Here is an 18,825-nt window from a genome sequence, read left to right as displayed (position 1 = left end):
GCTGAGGGAGGAATAAGCTGCATTGGCCCAACAACACAGCTTGCTCCTCCCTCTGTGTTAAGAGGGGCAGTGTGTGATGGCAGCTTCACCCAGCAGTATATAGTGGGTGAAACCACTGCTGCTCCCGAGTCCCTCTGCTTCCAGTGACCCTGTTAGCAGACGGGATTCAGGAGCAGCAGCAGTTACCCCTGCAATATACTGCTGGGTGAAGCCACTGTCTCTGTGGGCAACACATCGCCCAGGCCTTCCAGGGAGTCTCCCCCTCCTGCTGCGACAAGCTTTTCTCTCCCCTGGTCTCCCAGAATCAGGAGAAGTACAAACAGGCGCACTGGTAGAGTTTGGGAAGGACTAGGGAGAGGAGGGCACTTAGGCAGCTTTGACCTGGTAGAGAACTTCAGTCCTCACCAGGGGCAAGATCTACCGGGAGTTGTTGTGGTGCTCATTAGGCCTGGAACTATTGAGCAGCCTTGTTTCTCCTAATAAAGAGTTAACTTCGCTTTGTGTGATTTATTGCTGGACACCCAACATAATTTTGAGATGCCAAGGACTGAACCTGCAACCTTCCACATGCAAAGATGCTCTAGCCCTTCTCCAACCAGAAAAGGAAGCTAAGCTGCACCCAACATTTGGGGGGGGGCTGTTAAGCATGCGTGATGTCACACGACTGTCGCAGATCTCCCGTGTCTGTGCGGTGTCTTCTGTTGCTGCGTGGCCTAGGATGACCTCCAGCCAGGCCATGCGGCATCTCCCAAAGCAGCACAAGACAGCAGACAAAGGGAGGGGAGCAAGGAAGGAGTCAGCCTCCTCAATATTGGGGGAGGGGCTTGACCCCACCCCAACAGACATGGGGAGTGGGGGCTGAAGATGCCTCAGCCCTGTAGAGTTGGTGCCTATTTTTATAAATGAAAAACACCCTGGAGCAAAAAGCTGCCTTCAAACATTTTGTTTTGCTCGGTTTATGTCATCTGGTGAGATTTAGGGGTATGTATGTACAGGGTGAGCAGAGACATCACCTTGTCGACAGTGGCGTAGTGTGGGGGTGCAGGGGGGGCCGGCCGCACCGGGCGCAACATCTGGGGGTTAGGGGGTGCAAATCCACGGGTTAGGGGGCGCAAATTACTTGCCTTGCCCCCGGGTGCTGACAACCCACGCTAAGCCACTGCTTGTCGACAAAGGTCCATATAGTTAAAGCTATGGTTTTCCCAGTAGTGATGTATGGAAATGAGAGCTGGACCATAAAGAAAGCTGATCGCCAAAGAATTGATGCTTTTGAATTATGGTGCTGGAGGAGACTCTTGAAAGTCCTGTGGACTGCAAAAAGATCAAACCTCTCCATTCTGAAGGAAATCAGCCCTGAGTGCTCACTGGAAGGACAGATCCTGAAGCTGAGGCTCCAATACTGTAGCCACCTCATGAGAAGAGAAGACTCCCTGGAAAAGACCCTGATGGTGGGAAAGATGGAGGGCACAAGGAGAAGGGGACGACAGAGGACGAGATGGTTGGACAGTGTTCTCGAAGCTACCAGCATGAGTTTGACCAAACTGTGGGAAGCAGTGGAAGACAGGAGTGCCTGGCCTGCTCTGGTCCATGGGGTCACAGCTAAACGACTAAACAACAACAACAGTGTGCAGGGTGGCAGCTCTCAAAGTCTGTCCAATACAGTTACCCCAACGCACTCCAAACGGAGAGATGCCCCCAGCCCCTAGCCCCTGCCCACTCTGGCAAAGGCCACTCACCTGCAGCTCTGCCATGCCTCGCTGCTTCTTGTGCCGACTCAACAAGGGGTTGGGCTTCCCAGCTACTCCATCGCGGTGCCGTCGACTGGAAATGTGCTACAAAGGAGAAGAACCAGGCATAATGCTTAGGAGCAACCAAGGAATCTTCACTCCTGACTTGGTTTCCCTCAACCTCTCCTTCCCTTCCCCAATCCATCAACAAGCATGCACAGAATTCAGTAAGTGAAGTTCTGACATGCTCACCGGAGCTGCTAATTTCTGTTTCCTTGTGCACGTACCTAGGGGAGAGTCAGTGGGGTGTGGGAGCGCCCAGGCATTATTTGTACACAGACAGCAAATAATGGGGTAGGCCATGGTTGTCTGGTGCCTGAGGTGGGCAGCGCCGATGTTCTTCCCACTCCAAATTAACAGAGCACAATCCACCAGAGAGATCCCCACTGAATAATAATAATAATGATAATAATTTTTTATTTATATCCTGCCCTCCCCAGCCGAAGCTGGGCTCAGAGCGGCTAACAACAATAAAAGTAACACAGTTTACATAAAATCACAATCAATTAATTGAAATGCATTCTAAAATCAATTCATTCTAAAACCAAAATCAAATTAATGGCAACCAGTGGGCTAGAGTTCTATGTGGATTACCAAGGAGGGGGTCAGGCTGTGCCTTGGCAAATGGCCTGGTGGAACAGCTCTGTCTTGCAGGCCCTGCAGAAAGATGTCAAGTCCCGCAGGGCCCTAGTCTCTTGTGACAGAGCGTTCCACCAGATTGGGGCCACGGCTGAAAAAGCCCTGGCTCTGGTTGAGGCCAGCCTAACCTCCCTGGAAGTTTTTATTTGAAGACCGTAAGGTCCTCTGTGGGACATACCAGGAGAGGGGGTCCCGTAGGTATGAGGGTCCTCGTGGACAGGAGCTGTGCCCCATGGGTTATATCTGTCCCACACACTGCAGCTCTCAACAAAGATCAAAATGGGAAACCACTTCATTTTGCCCCCATCGGTGAGCTGATTCTGCCCCAGTGACTTGGGCTAAAGCCAGTGCTTAAATTTATGCAATAGGAAGTCCTGATAGGGAGCTCAAGGTACCCTGGAAGCTGTGCTCTTTCAACACAAAAGTTTGCTGTTCTCTAAACCTGGACTGACTGCCATTACCAAGAGGAGAGGGAAATGTACTCCGTGTGTGCTCAGAGGCACATAGCTCTTTCATAGCTGAGCATTATAAAATAAAATAACTTTGATTATACTGTGTCCCTTACACTCTTTCTAGCGGCACAAAGGCCTCCACCAGCAAAATAGACTGTCGTGGTATTAAAATGCCTCCCCACCTGTTTGAGCTGGATCTCCGAGTTGACTTTGACATTGCAGATTTCACAGTGGAAGGTTCTCTCCTGAGCGCTGGGGTCTTGGCTGCCCGGCTCCCCTCCAGTGGTGGGGCTCAGGCGTGGATATGCCTTGATAGGCCCCAACCCACTGCGTGCTTCCAGGATAGTCTTGTGCTTTGTACCTAGGAAGAGAACAAGAAGCAGTTCTGTAAGCATAAAGGCTCAAAGCACCCTCTTGAGATACTTCCATTCATTAGATCTCTTATTTATAGCACTCCAGGCGGGATGCTTGCTTCACAGCGAGTGCTGTGCACAAAATGGATCATTAATCTTAACCAGCCTTCCATAATATAAGGGTTTGAGCAAAAAACTTTAGTTATTTTCATTGTAATTATAGAAATTATAGTCCTACAATTAAAGGAATTTAACCTATGGTTTGTTGTGCATCCCATGGTTCCCTGTGGGAAGATCAGTGGGGACATGGACCAGGGTCTTTTCTGCAGTGGCACCTTCTTTACAGAACCAGCAAAACCTCAGCAAAACCACCAACAAAGAAATGTGTTTTTATTTCAAAGAGATGGTTAGCCAAAGGGGCATGATATGTCATCGTCTTATTTAACATCTGCTGCCTGTTTTTATGTCACAAGTAAAGTACAATTGGCAACTTCACTGACAAGAGCAAAAAACAGACCTCTCAAACATTGACCTAACACCTCCCTCCGCAGAACCTCCATTTGTTCACAGAAAATCCCTCTGGGATTAGAAATCTCCTCACAGCAAGTTTAACTCTCCCTGCCCTCTCTCCCTACTTTGTTCTTTTACAATTGCTACCTCAAATTTTGGTTATAACCTCATGGAAGGGGGCATGGTAATAACCAAGTTTTCACTAAGGTGGATAAACCTGTACTGGGTTGCACTACTTCAGTGATGGCCAGACTTGGCCCTCCAGCTGTTTTGGGACTACAGTTCCCATCATCCCTGACCACTGGTCCTGTTAGCTAGGGATGATGGGAGTTGTAGTCCCAAAACAGCTGGAGGGCCAAGTTTGGCCATCACTGCACTACTTCATGCTTCAGGCAGGGATTTAAACAGTGGAATCCCCTTATGCACGACATTCCCAGAACATGGAAAACAAGCATGTCAAGGACGAAGTTAACATTCTTCTCCCCAACATCTGGCTTTCTCTGTTGAGGGCCCAGGTCCCCCACTCATGACCTGTAGCATTGTCCCCCACCTTGCCCATAAGAAAATGGCCATGGAGGGGGAGGGCAGAGGCAAGGAAGCCAGGGTCTCTTTCCAACCTGGCACTGTATGGATATAAGTCCTACGGCAGGAATCCAGGTCACTTTCAAATAGCTATACATTAATTTTATGCCAATCGCACAGGGTTTTGAGGGGAAACCCAGGAAGCCCATAGGATAAAAACTGTCGTGCGTGTGCAGCTGACACGAAACACAATTACCCTACTGATGCACGACATCAGGAGCCTCTGGGCAGGCCTATCGGATCAAATCAAGACACTGACGTAACAAACCTGACAGCCAGCAGATGTCAAAAAACCTAAAAATGGACGGGCCTATAGCCAGAAATTTGGTGGCAGTGATGGGGCCTAGAGTTACACTGAGGGCCCTCTGTAATTCGGTGCAAAAACAACATAAAACCTCGTTTCAAGAGATGTAATGAGTTTATAGGCACTTATTTACTTAGACGTTACAATAAAACAAATGTAAAAATATATTCAGATTATATTCACAAGTACTAGTGTCCATGTATTAAGTAGGCAAGACCCATTGGCAGGAGCAGGCTTCCATGTTACTGAGCCACTGGGTAGGGTATTGCATGGGCACTTTATCTTCCCTTACACCTTTTAAAGTCAGGGATGGGAAAACTTGTGGCCCTTCAGATGTTTTTGGACTCCAATCAGCTCCAACCAGCATGACTCAGTGGTCAAAGATGATGAGAGCCATAGCGCAACAATATCTGGAGCGCCACCAGTTCCCTATCTCTGCTTTAAGTAAGAGGGCTAGATGTGGTCTTCAAAAAACAGACAGTGTCCTGGAATATCCTTGCCCATGGGCCAGGCACCCCTCTTGTGTGGGTTTAGCTCAGAAATGATTGGATTCATTCACCTGAGAAGCAATAACCTACTCTAACACAAGGTAATGAGGTGTGTGCATGTTGCATGTAACAAGAGTTGCATTGCCACACACTAGGATTGTGCATATTTCGGGCGGAAAAAATAAATCCAAATCCTAAACCAAGATAACCCTAATCATGTCCCCAAAAAGCTGAATTTGTACAAATTAAACAAATATGCTTTTATTTGAAAATTTATTCTGCTCTACTGGTCAAGGAACAAAGCAATAAGGAGGGCACTGAAACATTGCTCTCTGTCTGCCGGAAATCCTGCTGAAATCTGCCTCTGCAGCCATGAGGACCAAACACTTGGGTTTTTGCCTGCTTTCTACATTGAGGCCCAATAGATGCTGAATTCTGCACCCAATATTAATTTGTGCATTTGTATAGTATGTCTGGATGCAGGTGGCACTGTTGGTTAAACCACAGAGCCTAGGACTTGCCGATCAGAAGGTCGGCGGTTCGAATCCCCGTGACGGGGTGAGCTCCCATTGCTCGGTCCCTGCTCCTGCCAACCTTGCAGTTTGAAAGGATGTCAAAGTGCAAGTAGACAAATACCTTCTCTGGCGGGAAGGTAAACGGCGTTTCTGCACGCTGCTCTGGTTCGCCAGAAGCGGTTTAGTCATGCTGGCCACATGACCTGGAAGCTGTACGTCGGCTCCCTTTGCCAATAAAGCGAGATGAGTGCCGCAAGCCCAGAGCCAGCCACAATTGGACCTAATGGTCGGGGTCCCCTTTATAGTATGTCTGCAGAGTTAGGGAATGTACACACACACACCCCTACCTTGCCCAGCTGCCACTGTTCATGAAGAGGGGACAGAGAGAAATTAAACCAGCCACATATGCACAAAACATTCAAAAGTACAGTTCTCCCCATCCTACACCCCCCCCCCCAAATCGTCAGGAGAAGAGGCAGCATTCTAAACTTCACACGAGCCCGCCTTTATTAAGGCAAGGTGACCATAACTCTGGAACAGAAGGTCCCAAATTCAGTTCCCGGCATCTCAGGCCAGGGGTGGGGTAAGGAAGCGGCAAGGTCAGGAGAGCTCAAAGTTAGTGCCAGGGGCCCCACAGGTATGTGCACACCTGTGCCACTGCTGCCGCCAAACTGAAGCTCCCCACGCTTCGCCCCATCCTGCCACTGCCTTGATTCCGCCGCTGCCGCCATGGCATGTACCGCTGCTGCAGAACCACCAACACAGAGCTAGAGCCTGACTTGATACAAGGCAGCTTCCAACGTTCCTAAATCCAGCTGTTTCTGGAAACGATGGGAAAAGTAATCCCCTACTGTAGCATATCAGTTATGAGTATGAGCTATGAAGTCAGGAAAAGCCTGGTTCAAATCCCAGCTCAGGGAGCCAAAGAAGAGGCAAAGCCTTGAAGATGCGCTGAGAAATGAGTCTTGTTCAAATAACACACAGTCCTTGTGAGGCAATAAAATGCCAAATGTGTTTCAGCTGATGACAGCCTTGCTCAGGGGCTCAATATTAAGGCTCTCCACTCATGTGAAGGTGAGTATCAACCAAAACACGTTAGGCAGTTTATTGTTCCATAAGGATTATGATTACTTGATAAAAGATTTAATTTTGCAGTACTGTTCTGAGGCTTCCTTTCGTTTTTGGTGCTGCCCAAATCTTGCTTCAGCCACCAACTAACTCCTGAGGTGGTCTAAGTGAGACCTCCAGGTATTGAGCGGTATACAAATTTAATAAATAATAATAAAAGCCACTCTTCTTCCACCCCAGTCCCTACATTGTGGGGGAGAATTACAACACTTAGGTGGGAGGTTTACTTTGGGTCAAACTACAGGTTGTATTAAAAGTGTTTTTCACCAATGTGCTGAGAAGTGCACACATCTTTTTCTAAATCAGCCATGGGGGGGGGGGTCCCTGATCCAGATTGGGATAGGCAAAGGGACTACCATCCTTTCTCTGTGCTGTTTTTTCTGTCAACACCACCTCCTCTCCCACCAAACTACTATTTGCTCCCAAAGGTGTGTAGGACCCGCCCTGTGGAACGCCCTCCGACCAGATGTCAAAGAGAACAACAACTACAGTGGTGCCTCGCAAGACGAAAAGAATCCGTTCTGTGATTCTCTTCGTCTAGCGGTTTTTTCGTCTTGTGAAGCAAGCCCATTGAAGGATTAGCGGATTAGTGCTATTAGCGCTATTAGCACTATTAGCGGCTTTTAGCGGCTTATCTGCTGATCGGATCAGCTGATAAGTGGTTTAGCGGCTTAGAAAAAGGGGGGGAGGGGGAAAAAACCAGCAGGAACTCACAAGACATTGTCGTCTTGCGAAGCAAGCCCATAGGAAATTCGTTTTGCGAAGCACCTCCAAAACAGAAAACTCTTTCGTCTAGCGAGTTTTCTGTCTTGCGAGGCATTCGTCTTGCGGGGCACCACTGTACCAGACTTTTAGAAGACATCTGAAGGCAGCCCTGTTTAGGGAAGCTTTTAATGTTTGATGTATTACTGTCTTTTAATATTTGGTTGGAAGACGCTCAGAGTGGCTGGGAAAACCCAGCCAGATGGGTGGGGTATAAATAATTTTTTTTAAAAAAATATTATTATTGAAATATACGGGTGGGAACGGGTTAAGCTCCCCTCTCACCTGCTTCATGGTTTTCATCCAAACTGGGGGGCTCCAGCAGCCCCCCCCCCCGTCCTAAGCATGTTACTTTAAAAGGCTTTCACCACAATGTGTGGCTTGGACCTTAGATAATGCCTGTGAGGGTTTTGAATAATTGAAATGTGCTGTATAAAGTGCTAAGCATTATCATTAAAACATAACATAACAGCCCCTTCATACTGTCACAGTTCCGAGGAACTGTCTATAACAGAGAGAGGCACTAGGGCCGAGCCTCCCAAACGTGGGTCTCTGGCTGTTTTTGGACTACAACTCCCATCACCCCTGACCACTGGTCCTGCTAGCTAGGGATGATGGGAGTTGTAGTCCAAAAAACAGCCAGAGACCCAAGTTTGGTTATCACTGGACTAGGGGATAAGCCTCAGAATACGATACCGCAGGCAAGGTGCCAAGCAGGCCAGAGCCTTGTTCTTGCTGGCACAAGGGTTAAGCCCAGCCCTGCTCTAACAAACCCTTCCTTCTTTTTTTACCGGTTTTCAGCAAAGTATACGGTTTTTCCAGGTGATGACTCAGTACCACAGAACACCCAACTTTTCTATTTTTACCAAAATGGAAGGCAAAGCTCTTCTCTTTGCCTTGCCATCCCCCCCTGCCAGGGCTGGCTAGAGCAGAGTAGGCCTACAGGCAGCAAATGCTGGCTGCCAGCACAGGGTGGGAAATGATCCATTGCTTATTTCATTATTATATATATATATTTCTATGCAAGGAGGAGGAGGATAGAGAAGGGGAGAGAAGCACTATTCGGATTTCCTTCCTCAGGCACTAACATGTCTTGGGTCACCCTGCTTGCTATGATGGCCTTGGCTTTGCTGCTGAGGCATCGCAGTTCTGACCCTCCGGACCCTTCCAAAGTCTCCAGTTTCCTTTGAAGCTGCTCAGCGGCCTCTCGGCCAGAGCGCTGCGGCTCTTGACTAGATGCTAATGCATGTGGAAGGGAGATACAGGCCGAGGCGAGGCATGCAAAGGGACGAGAAAGGATACAGCTTGCTGAAAGGCACGGCCTCGCTCAAGAGCGGCTGCTGCGCTGCTCTCGTCTCCTGATTCTCCAGACCTGGAAAGTGGGTTGGGAGAAGGGAGCAGGGGTTTCCACAGGAAACTTAAGCTCCTGTGCCTGTGAGCTCATTTTTGTGGGGAATGCCTGACGGGCTGCCAACAGGGACTCTGCAGCCGCACCCAGGGCTCCAGCTATTGTTTCCATGGTGACAAAGCCAAAGCTGCAAAGCACTATGGGGAAAGGAGACAAAAGAGCTGAGTTTGGGGCAGGGGAAAGAGAGGAGGAAGGAGTGGCAGGAAGGTTGCCACTTTTTTCTGGCAGGGCTCCTGTGTCTTTATCAGCTGCTGAAAGTTGGGCTAGGAGGAGAAATGGAGCATTTTTTACTGGCATAGTAGGGCAATGGCTATTAAGATTGAGCAGGGTGTAGAAGATGCGCATGAGACTACTTAAGATCAGCAAAGACTAGTACAGGGATGGAAGAATCCTTATGTTCCAGAATTGCCATAACCCCTAATCATTGGCCATGCTGGCTGGAAGTGATGGGAGCTGGAGGTCAACAGTGTCTGGAGGGGCTAAAGTTAGTAAAGGTAAAGGGACCCCTGACCACTAGGTCTAGTCGTGGCTGACTCTGGGTTGTGGCACTCATCTTGCTTTATTGGCCGAGGGAGCCAGAGTACAGTTTCCAGGTCATGTGGCCAGCATGACTAAGCTGCTTCTGGCGAACCAGAGCAGTGCACAGAAACGCCGTTTACCTTCCTGCCGAAGCGGTACCTATTTATCTACTTGCACTTTGACGTGCTTTCGAACTGCTAGGTTGGCAGGAGCAGGGACCAAGCAACGGGAGCTCACCCCGTCGCGGGGATTCGAACCGCCAGCCTTCTGATCGGCAAGTCCTAGGCTCTGTGGCTTAACCCACAGCGCCACCCTAAGGTTACCCCCCCCTTTACTAGGGCAGTGGCAGAACAGGTGTTGCCTTCTTGTTCTATTCCGAACTGGGGCTCATCCACACAAGGTTAACGTAGAATTGCAGCTGTGTTTGCATATCGTCTTCATTCAAGTGGCAGTCTGCACCTTCCCCCTGCTAAATTCTTATGTTATGGATGCACAGATAATCTGATACAGGATAAAAAATCAAATATGAAACCATGTCACCCAACTGTGGGTGGGCAGGCTTGTTTTTGTTTTTACACATGTGGTATCATTTCACTTGGGGTGCCACCCCCACTACTTTTATTTTGTTTCCATCAGCCCAAAGGAAAGGATGCAGACTGCGCTTTCCCGCTGGTTGCTGCTGAAGGCATATTCGCCATTATTTTTTAAACAGCCATTTTGCGCAGAACTGCTCTTGCACAGAGTAGCTGTATTCAAAATTAAAACAAAATGTGGCCTTGCAGGTGCAGGAGGTGAGAAAGGAAAAGGAGAGCAAAGGAAACATTTGGCAGTCTTTCATGCAAGTGAATTCAAATACTTGCCATGCTTGGAGCAACACACACACACACACACACACACACAGAGAGAGAGAGAGAGAGAGAGAGAGAGAGAGACTATTCTTTTAGACACATCTTACAATTATATTTGACTGCTCTTTTGGGTATATTGGAAAACTTGCATATTGTTCTAAAGGTGCATGCAGAGCTAAAGAAATACCTGTACACACAATCACAATGGGCCTCAGGTTTCTGGAACTTATGGGGAAGTACTACTTGTGAGGAGGGGACAACGCACAGCATGAATACATCTCATCAAGCACTGCCCACGAGTGTGGACAGGAAACACCGAGAAAGATTCCAGAGGTATAAAACTGAAAGCACAAAAGGACACATGGGAACAGCAACCCATGACCGGGCGCATGAATCCCTGAGCATGGACACAGCCTTGGATCAGCTATCCTGCACATTCAAAGATCTGCCCGTCCTCTCCCATCTCTCTGCCAGTCCAGGGCCTTCACATGGAACACTTTTCTTTCATCTCCACCATTTCTTACCGTAGAAAGAAAACAAAAGCTTCGTCTTCAGACACTAAAGGAAATATTTACACACTTCAGTGCTGTTCAGTGTGCTGTTCAATTGGCGCTAAGAGATTTTGAATGACTCTGGCTATGGCGCTGAAGTTCCGCTGGAAAGCAAGTGGGGATTGACACCTCGCGAGAAGCCAAAGGGGAGGCTGAATGCAAATTCTAGTACTGATGAGCACAGCTCCTTGCTCCTACCAGTCTCTCCAAAACTAGAACTAATTACACAGAATAGGGGAAAGAAGCTATGCAAATGTGTACAGTGGTGCCTCACAAGACGAAATTAATTCGTTCCGCAAGTTTTTTCTTCTTGTGAGTTTTTCGTCTTGCGATGCACGGTTTCCCATAGGAATGCATTGAAAATCAATTAATGCGTTCCTAGGGAAACCGCCTTCAGACCAGGTCCGGGGACAGTCTGTCCCCCGACCTCTTCTGAAGGCTGGGGGGGGGGACAAGGGCTTTTCTTCCCACCGCCAGCCTTCAGAAGGCTGTTCTGAAGGCTGGGGGTGGGAAGAAAAGCCCTTCTCCCCACCTCCCGCCCCGCAAGCTCCGGGGACAGGAGGGCTTCGCTGCCGCCCGCCAGCATTTTAAGATCGCCCGGGACAGCAGAGAAGTCTCTGCTGCCCCGGGAAGGCAGGCGGGGGGAGCAAAGACTTTCGTCCAGGACCTCTTCTGAAGGCGGGGGGGGGGCGAAAGTCTCCCCCCCCCGCCTGCCTTCAAAAGCCGTCTGGGACGCTGCCTTTCTCCGCTCTCCCGGGAAGGCAGGCAGGGGGGAGCAAAGACTTTCACCCCCCGCCGGCCTTCAGAAGAGGTCCTGGACCTCTTCTGAAGGCCGTCGGGGGGCGAAAGTCTTTGCTCCCCCCGCCTGCCTTCAAAAGCCGTCCGCGATAGCGGGAAGCGCTTCCCTGCTATGCCGGACTGCTTTTAAAATGCTGGCGGTGGGGAGCAAAGCCTTTCGGCCCCCGCCGGCCTTCCTGGACCTCTTCTGAAGGCCGGAGGGGGGGAAAGGCTTTGCTCCCCACCAGCAGCATTTAAAAGAGGTCCCCGGAGATTTCCCTATGGGCTTTCGTCTTGCGAAGCAAGCCCATAGGGAAATTCGTCTTGCGAAGCGCCTCCAAAACAGAAAACCCTTTCGTCTTGCGGGTTTTCCGTCTTGCGAGGCATTCGTCTTGCGGGGTACCACTGTATATGAGTTTCAGAATCCCCCTTTTCTTGATACAGGATTTGGAATATCTGGGTGCAGAACATGAGGGGTGGGAACAGGGAATGTTGTTTTCTAAAATGCAGGCTATACAGCTCTGGTTATCACCAGCTGGAACACACAACTCATAAAACTGTTTTTCCAAACTACCATGTTATTACACTGATGCATGTAATGATAGTTTGATGCCCAACCTCCGTCCTTTGCAAAAAACTTTAAAGCAGGGAAGCTGTGAGAGGGGCAGGGAGGGGAATGGGAGCACATGCCCCCCCCTTGCCCCTTGATTTTCACCTGATTCATACCACCACTACCAAGTTGCTTTTATCCTTGCTGAGATTTTGGGCTGATGGGTCTGCAATCCTGCAGCAGAAAAAGCAGCTTAGGTAGTAATTTCAAGTGGAAATTAGTGTGGCCCTAATTTCAAGTGGATGGGACGCGGGTGGCGCTGTTGGTTAAACCACAGAGCCTAGGACTTGCCAATCAGAAGGTCGGCTGTTCGAATCCCCGCGACGGGGTGAGCTCCCATTGCTCGGTCTCTGCTCCTGCCAACCTAGCAGTTTGAAAGCACGTCAAAGTGCAAGTAGATAAATAGGTACCGCTTCGGCAGGAAGGTAAACGGCGTTTCTGTGCACTGCTCTGGTTCGCCAGAAGCAGCTTAGTCATGCTGGCCACATGACCTGGAAACTGTACGCCGGCTCCCTTGGCCAATAAAGCGAGATGAGCACCGCAACCCCAGAGTCAGCCACGACTGGACCTAGTGGTCAGGGGTCCCTTTACCTCTACCTTTAATTTCAAGTGGAAATTGACTGGGATAAGTACTACCCACTTCCCAAAATATGTGCTGCAAACCACCTCCCCACAAGGGCACTTTGCAAAGGAGAAGTGAGCCCTGAACAGGACCATGAAGTGGTAATGAGAAATCCTATCTCATGAAAACATGCTCCCCCCCCCCAAGTTTTTACCTTTGTTGTGGGCCTCGAGTTGAGACAGTGAATTGACAGCCACTTTGCAAAGTGCGCAGTACAACAGCTTCTTGGCCTTCTCTTCGTCAGGCTTGGTGTTGCCGTTGCTACTGGGTGCCGCCCCTGAAGTGGCTGGAACTGCAGTTGCCGTAGAGATCTCTCCCACCTTCGTCGCCCAGGTTTGCCCGCTCTTGGAACTCTGGCAAGGTTCTGGGCAGGGGGCTGAGTGGGGCGGCGGGGGCGCTGCTGCCGCCGGAGACACCAGACAGGGCTGCTTATCTGGAGAGGTGGGAGCAGGGACGGGGGGCACCGTCACCGAACCTCCGATGCCGTTCAGTTGCTCGGCTGCGTGAGAAAAAGAGAAGGCAGTTAAGTAGGGATGGAGCAGGAACAGGGCAGATATAGATATAGAGATACACAGACACACACACCTATGGCCAGTGCTTAATTTACGAAATGCCAAGTTGGGGGGGGGGGGGCTCAAAGTAATGATTAATTTCAGCTCAAGCTCACCAGGGCTCTGCCCCAAAATCTTTTCAATTGCAGGGCTTAAGCAGAGAGCAACGCCAAGCACATCACTACAGTGGTACCTCGGGTTACATATGCTTCAGGTTACATTATTTTTTAAGTGGTTACATTATTTTTTTATTATTTTTTAAGTGCAAGCATTTTAATGCAAAAGTCTCTGTATACAGGGGTACCTCAGGTTACATAAGCTTCAGGTTACAGACGCTTCAGGTTACAGACTCCCCTAACCCAGAAATAGTACCTCGGGTTAAGAACTTTGCTTCAGGATGAGAACAGAAATCGCACAACGGCAGCGCGGCAGCGGAAGGCCCCATTAGCTAAAGTGGTGCTTCAGGTTAAGAACAGTTTCAGGTTAAGAATGGACCTCCGGAACGAATTAAGTACGTAACCAGAGGTACCACTGTAATAGTAAACACAGAACACATGGCTCACTGGATAGCTCAGTTGGTTAAGAGTGTGGAATTGATAATGCCAAGGTTGCAGGTTTGATCCCCATATGGGACAGTCGTGCATTGCAGGGTAAAGGTAAAGGGACCCCTGACCATTAGGTCCAGTCGTGGCCGACTCCTGGGGTTGCGGCGCTCATCTCGCTTTATTGGCCGAGGGAGCTGGCGTACAGCTTCCAGGTCATGTGGCCAGCATGACTAAGCTGCTTCTGGCAAACCAGAGCAGCACACGGAAACGCCGTTTACCTTGGGCTAACTAATCCTCAGGGCCCCTTCCAACTCTACAATTCCGATTCCTGCCCCTCACTACAGAGAGCCAAAGCAAGGTGCCATTATGTATTTATTTTATATACCACTTGATTCTCCTGCAGTTCGGAAGTACGTCAAAGTGCAAGTAGAGAAACAGGTACCGCTCCGGCAGGAAGGTAAATGGCATTTCCGTGCGCTGTTCCCTTTACCTTTACCACTTGATTACAACAGTCTGTTTAATCGCTGTATAGAATGCTCATCAGCTACAAGAGAAGTAGAATCAGTTAGCAGCTATCTCAGCGAATGCCTTCCCTGAGCCTCTCCCTGTTGTTACAGCAGGGATGGGGGACCTTTGTGCTGCCAAAGGCCACATTTGTTGGAGAGTTAAGTGTTGGAGGCTGCATGCTGACAGCATATAGGGGCTGGAGCTCCTGGTGGATGGAGCCTATGCCAAAACATAGGGTATCCTTTTCTCTCTCTTGGTGCCAACCCCCTTTCCCTCATTTCCTCTCTCCCTGCCACGTACAATCAGAGTTGGAAGGGATAACGAGGGTCATTCAGTCCAACCCCCTGAAATGCAGGAATCTTTTTGACCAATATGGACAATCTGAGATTAAGAGTCTCAAGCTCTACTGACTGAGCTATATGTCTCTCTCTCTCTCTCTCTCTCTCTCTCTCTCTCTCTCTCTCTCTCCTCATGCCAGCCCCCTTTTCCTTATTTTCTCTCTCCTTGTCACCTGCACAAAGATAGACTGCAGGTTCCCCACCCTTGCTTTATAGACACACATCCCATTAACAGGTCTGTGTTGCAGGCATGGCACACATCACCTTCCCTGCATCAGGACTAGCTCTGCCACTCTGTATGGAAATTGGGTCAGATCAAAGGGCTACCACACTGAGGACTGAGCATGCCCAGTGGTCTTGGAAGGCAGGCTGATGGTTGGAGAGGGTGGGAATGGAAAACTGGGGGGGGGGGGGGGAGAGAGAGAGAGAGAGAGAGAGAGAGAGAGAGAGAGAGAAGGAATGGTGTATTGTGGAAGAGGGCAGAGTTCCAGCTAGCCAACCACAGTTCACCCTTTTGTTTGAAGTCCCACTTGTATATTTCTCTATTTCATTCCATCTTAGACAAAGCTAGGAAACTCTTGCTCCTAAGCAGGGGGTGCCAGTACCAATGCATTAATATTTGGCATGCCTTAGATCTGAGCTCTGGCATTCAAAACAGGTTCCAAAGCTGAGCCCTGGCTTATTAAACCTTGCCTCTGGGGCTGGATTATGGAGACCTCTTTACGAGAGCAAGAGGAGCAAGGCTGCAATACCGCCTGCTAAATATTTTAGTTTATTATTATTTAAAATGCAAATACCATGCCCAGGAGTCCTCAGTTTTATCCTCAGAACACACAAATATATATTACACATGCATTTGCTTGGCATAATTTATTCTGCTGCCAAGATTGAAAATTAAAATATGCTTTATCATACAAATGTAGATTCAAAGATCAAAGAAGCTAACGAAGAAAGAACAGAAATAAATAAAATCTACTATTCTCTGCCAAAAGAGCAATCTTTAACATGGTTATTCTCTTTCCCCTCTTATTTCCTATTAATGTAATACAGCAGAGCCCATATATTTTATATATTACACACACACAGTTATTCCTCCTGCAATGAGGATTGTTATAATGGTCCTTTGGGGTTCTCAGGGAAACAGATCCTGCGCCAAATACCCCAGATTCTCAAACTTCCAGAGTGAATAGCAGAATATGTCCGAACACAGATGCAGATCTTGCTCACCCAGGAGCTAGGGAGATGACTTTATAGCAGGCAGTCCCCACAGGGCACGACAATGGACTCGTCTGATCACGCTGGGAGCAGAATCAATTATGAACAGTCAGGAGGTGGCTTTGAATGGTCTAATAAAGCACCAATTCTCATGTGTGAAGTGTGCCTCCCTAGGGAGATGTGGACAGTTGCTAAATCTCTCTGATCCATGCCACAGTGCACATCCAAGATCACTTAACTCAGATTAGTCCCCTTTTAACACAGATTATCCACCTCGCCACCTTCACCAACAGGGACTTTCCCAAACCATTTTAATCGAACCCACTTTAGCGACTGACCACGGAGAGAGGACCCACTGTGCCTGGCAGGTTGTCCAGATTAATTTAGTGGGGAGTATGACTTTGTGCTTGAGGTATGGCTCTGTCCTCCGACTGACCCAGCAGAAGTGTCTGTTGAGCCCCTCTTCTCTTTCTAAGTCAGCATCACTGATGAAAGAGGCAAAGCTGGGCTCCGAACCTCTGGAAAAACTAGAGCTGCAGCAGAGAAAGCAACCAAAAGCTGAGAAGCTCAGAGAAGGGTACAGCGGGCAGGAGAAAATGAGGAGTTTCAAGGTGTATACCTGGCAGCAGAAAACAAACGGTTTGCAATACGATGCATTATTCATTGCAAGCAGCTCTGTGAGTAAAAATGGGCCAAGGCGGGGGGGGGGGGAGGTCTGCAGCAAGAGCCTCCTGGCAGAAGTGTTCCTGCAGCTTAAAGGGAGGAATAGGGCCAAGGCTGCTGTGAGGTTGGGGCCAGCACCGGTGGGAATGGCAGATCGGCTCCATCACTGCCCTGACCCTGCCACCACCTTACTCCTCCCCGGTAAGTGACAGTGATGCTTCTGCAGGGAGGCTGTTGCTGCAGCTCTCTTCCGCCAGGTGACTCACTCCTAGGGCAAGTGTTTTCTAAGGAAATATGTATTCGAGCGTATATGCCTCTCGCCTCTGAACCAAGCTCGTCAGTCCTGGTGGATTATTATTATTGTTTATTAGATTTCATCCAAGGATCACAGCGCAGTTTACAATATAAAAACACAACAATATGTGCCGTAAAGGTAAAGGGACCCCTGACCATTAGGTCTAGTCGTGACCGACTCTGGGGTTGCGGCGCTCAACTCGCTTTATTGGCCGAGGGAGCTGGCATACAGCTTCCGGGTCATGTAGCCAGCATGACTAAGCCGCTTCTGGCGAACCAGAGCAGCGCACGGAAATGCCGTTTATCTTCCCGCCGGAGCGGTACCTGTTTATCTACTTGCACTTCATGCTTTCAAACTGCTAGGTTGGCAGGAGCAGGGACCGAACAACGGGAGCTCACCCTGTCGCGGGGATTTGAACCGCCGACCTTCTGATCGGCAAGCCCTAGGCTCTGTGGTTTAACCCACAGCGCCACCCGCGTCCCTAATATGTACCATAGCAACAAGCAAAAACAATAAACTCCCCTATAAATCCTCCCAAGGCCTGGGAATGTTTTTGCCGGGCACCTAAAGATATGCAACGAAGGTGCCAGGCAAGCATCCCTGGGGACAGCATTCCTCAACTGGGGAGTCACCGCAGAAAAGGCCTGTTCTCATTTGCTGCCCTCCAGACCTCTCGCAGAGGAGGCACACATGGAAGGGCAACAGATGATGGATGGGGAGGTAAGGAGGGGCTGTCAAAGAAGCAGCTAAATAACTGCCAGCAAATAAATCTGACAGTTGTGGTTTGCAGTTTAAAGTTGGAGGGGGAGGGATAAGACTTTTGGGAGATCTGAATTGTTTCCCAACCCTCTTCTCCATCTTTGAGGATGTTTGCCTTTTTAAATCCCTGTTCTCAGCAACCATTCTCCCCATGCAGTTTCACAGCACTCCCTGTGGTTCCATTCCTGCCTGTTCCAGAAAACAGAAGGTTTTGCTTCAGTCAGTCCCTGCAGGGTGAACATAGAGCAAACCAATCTGAGGGGGGGGGGTTAAACAATGTGATTTAGGAGATCAGTAGGAAGTTCCAGCTCTCTGAAAACAAAACAAAAAATATTGAGAGAAAACGGTGATTGTCACATCCAGGAGCTGGCTATTTTATAAAATACGTTTATTTGGAGCAAACACTGGTTTCCTTGCTAATACAGCCCTGATTCGTAGATACATGAGTGAATTTTCAGCTGCTCTCAAATAGATAATTACCTACTAGTTTTTAAAAAATATCAACTGAAAGCAAGGAGCAACAGCAGGCTTACAAAGCTATATCCTGTGGAACATATCACAAAGCATGCAAAAAGTCTAGGGCAAGTAAGGTGGAGAGAAAAACTATCCCATTGCATGAGTTTTTGATGAGTCACTTGCAGTCCTTAAGCACTGAGTCCGCGAAGTTCTAGCACAAAGAGAGGATTCAGGCTATGGAGATTAAGTGTGACCTTGCATCTATTAATAGGACCTATTTTTCTTGTTACTTCTCGGTAATTAAAAAGAAACATGGCTATGAAGATTGGCTCCTTGTTTTCACGCCTGAGAGCATATGACTCGCCTCCTCGGATCATGCCCAAGGCCTATCTGGTCCAACGGCAGCCACTGCCATGTGCTCCGGGAAGCTCAAAACCAGAGCATGACAAAGGAGGTCCTTTGCCACCAGAGAAACCCAGAAGGGATTCTTCCTTTCTCCTCCTAGCAACAGAGACTTGGGGGTCAATGAAACCAATTGGCAGTAGATTCAAGAAAGACAAAAGAAAGGACTTCTTCACAATGCATTACAGACCACAAGATGAGGCGATGGCCACTGCCTTAGATGACTTTAAAGTACGGTA

General features: G+C 48.9%; 1 protein-coding gene across 10 annotated transcripts in view; it reads right to left on the bottom strand.

Annotated features, from left to right (window-relative positions):
- The window catches only part of ZNF385A (zinc finger protein 385A), a 210,672-nt gene that overhangs the window by 3,708 nt on the left and 188,139 nt on the right, over positions 1–18,825 (bottom strand). For all 10 annotated transcript variants that reach the window (XM_082212628.1, XM_082212626.1, XM_082212624.1 and 7 more), the window contains 3 exons: positions 13,010–13,354; positions 3,061–3,239; positions 1,737–1,832 (listed from right to left, as the gene is read on the bottom strand). In XM_082212628.1, coding sequence (XP_082068754.1) covers positions 1,737–1,832; positions 3,061–3,239; positions 13,010–13,354 — 620 coding nt within the window. The remainder of the gene's footprint in view (positions 1–1,736; positions 1,833–3,060; positions 3,240–13,009; positions 13,355–18,825) is intronic.

This window comes from Podarcis vaucheri (assembly GCF_965113315.1).
Source record: "Podarcis vaucheri genome assembly, chromosome: 2".
Classification (NCBI taxonomy): domain Eukaryota; kingdom Metazoa; phylum Chordata; class Lepidosauria; order Squamata; family Lacertidae; genus Podarcis; species Podarcis vaucheri.
This window is presented reverse-complemented; position numbering and strand designations above follow the sequence as displayed.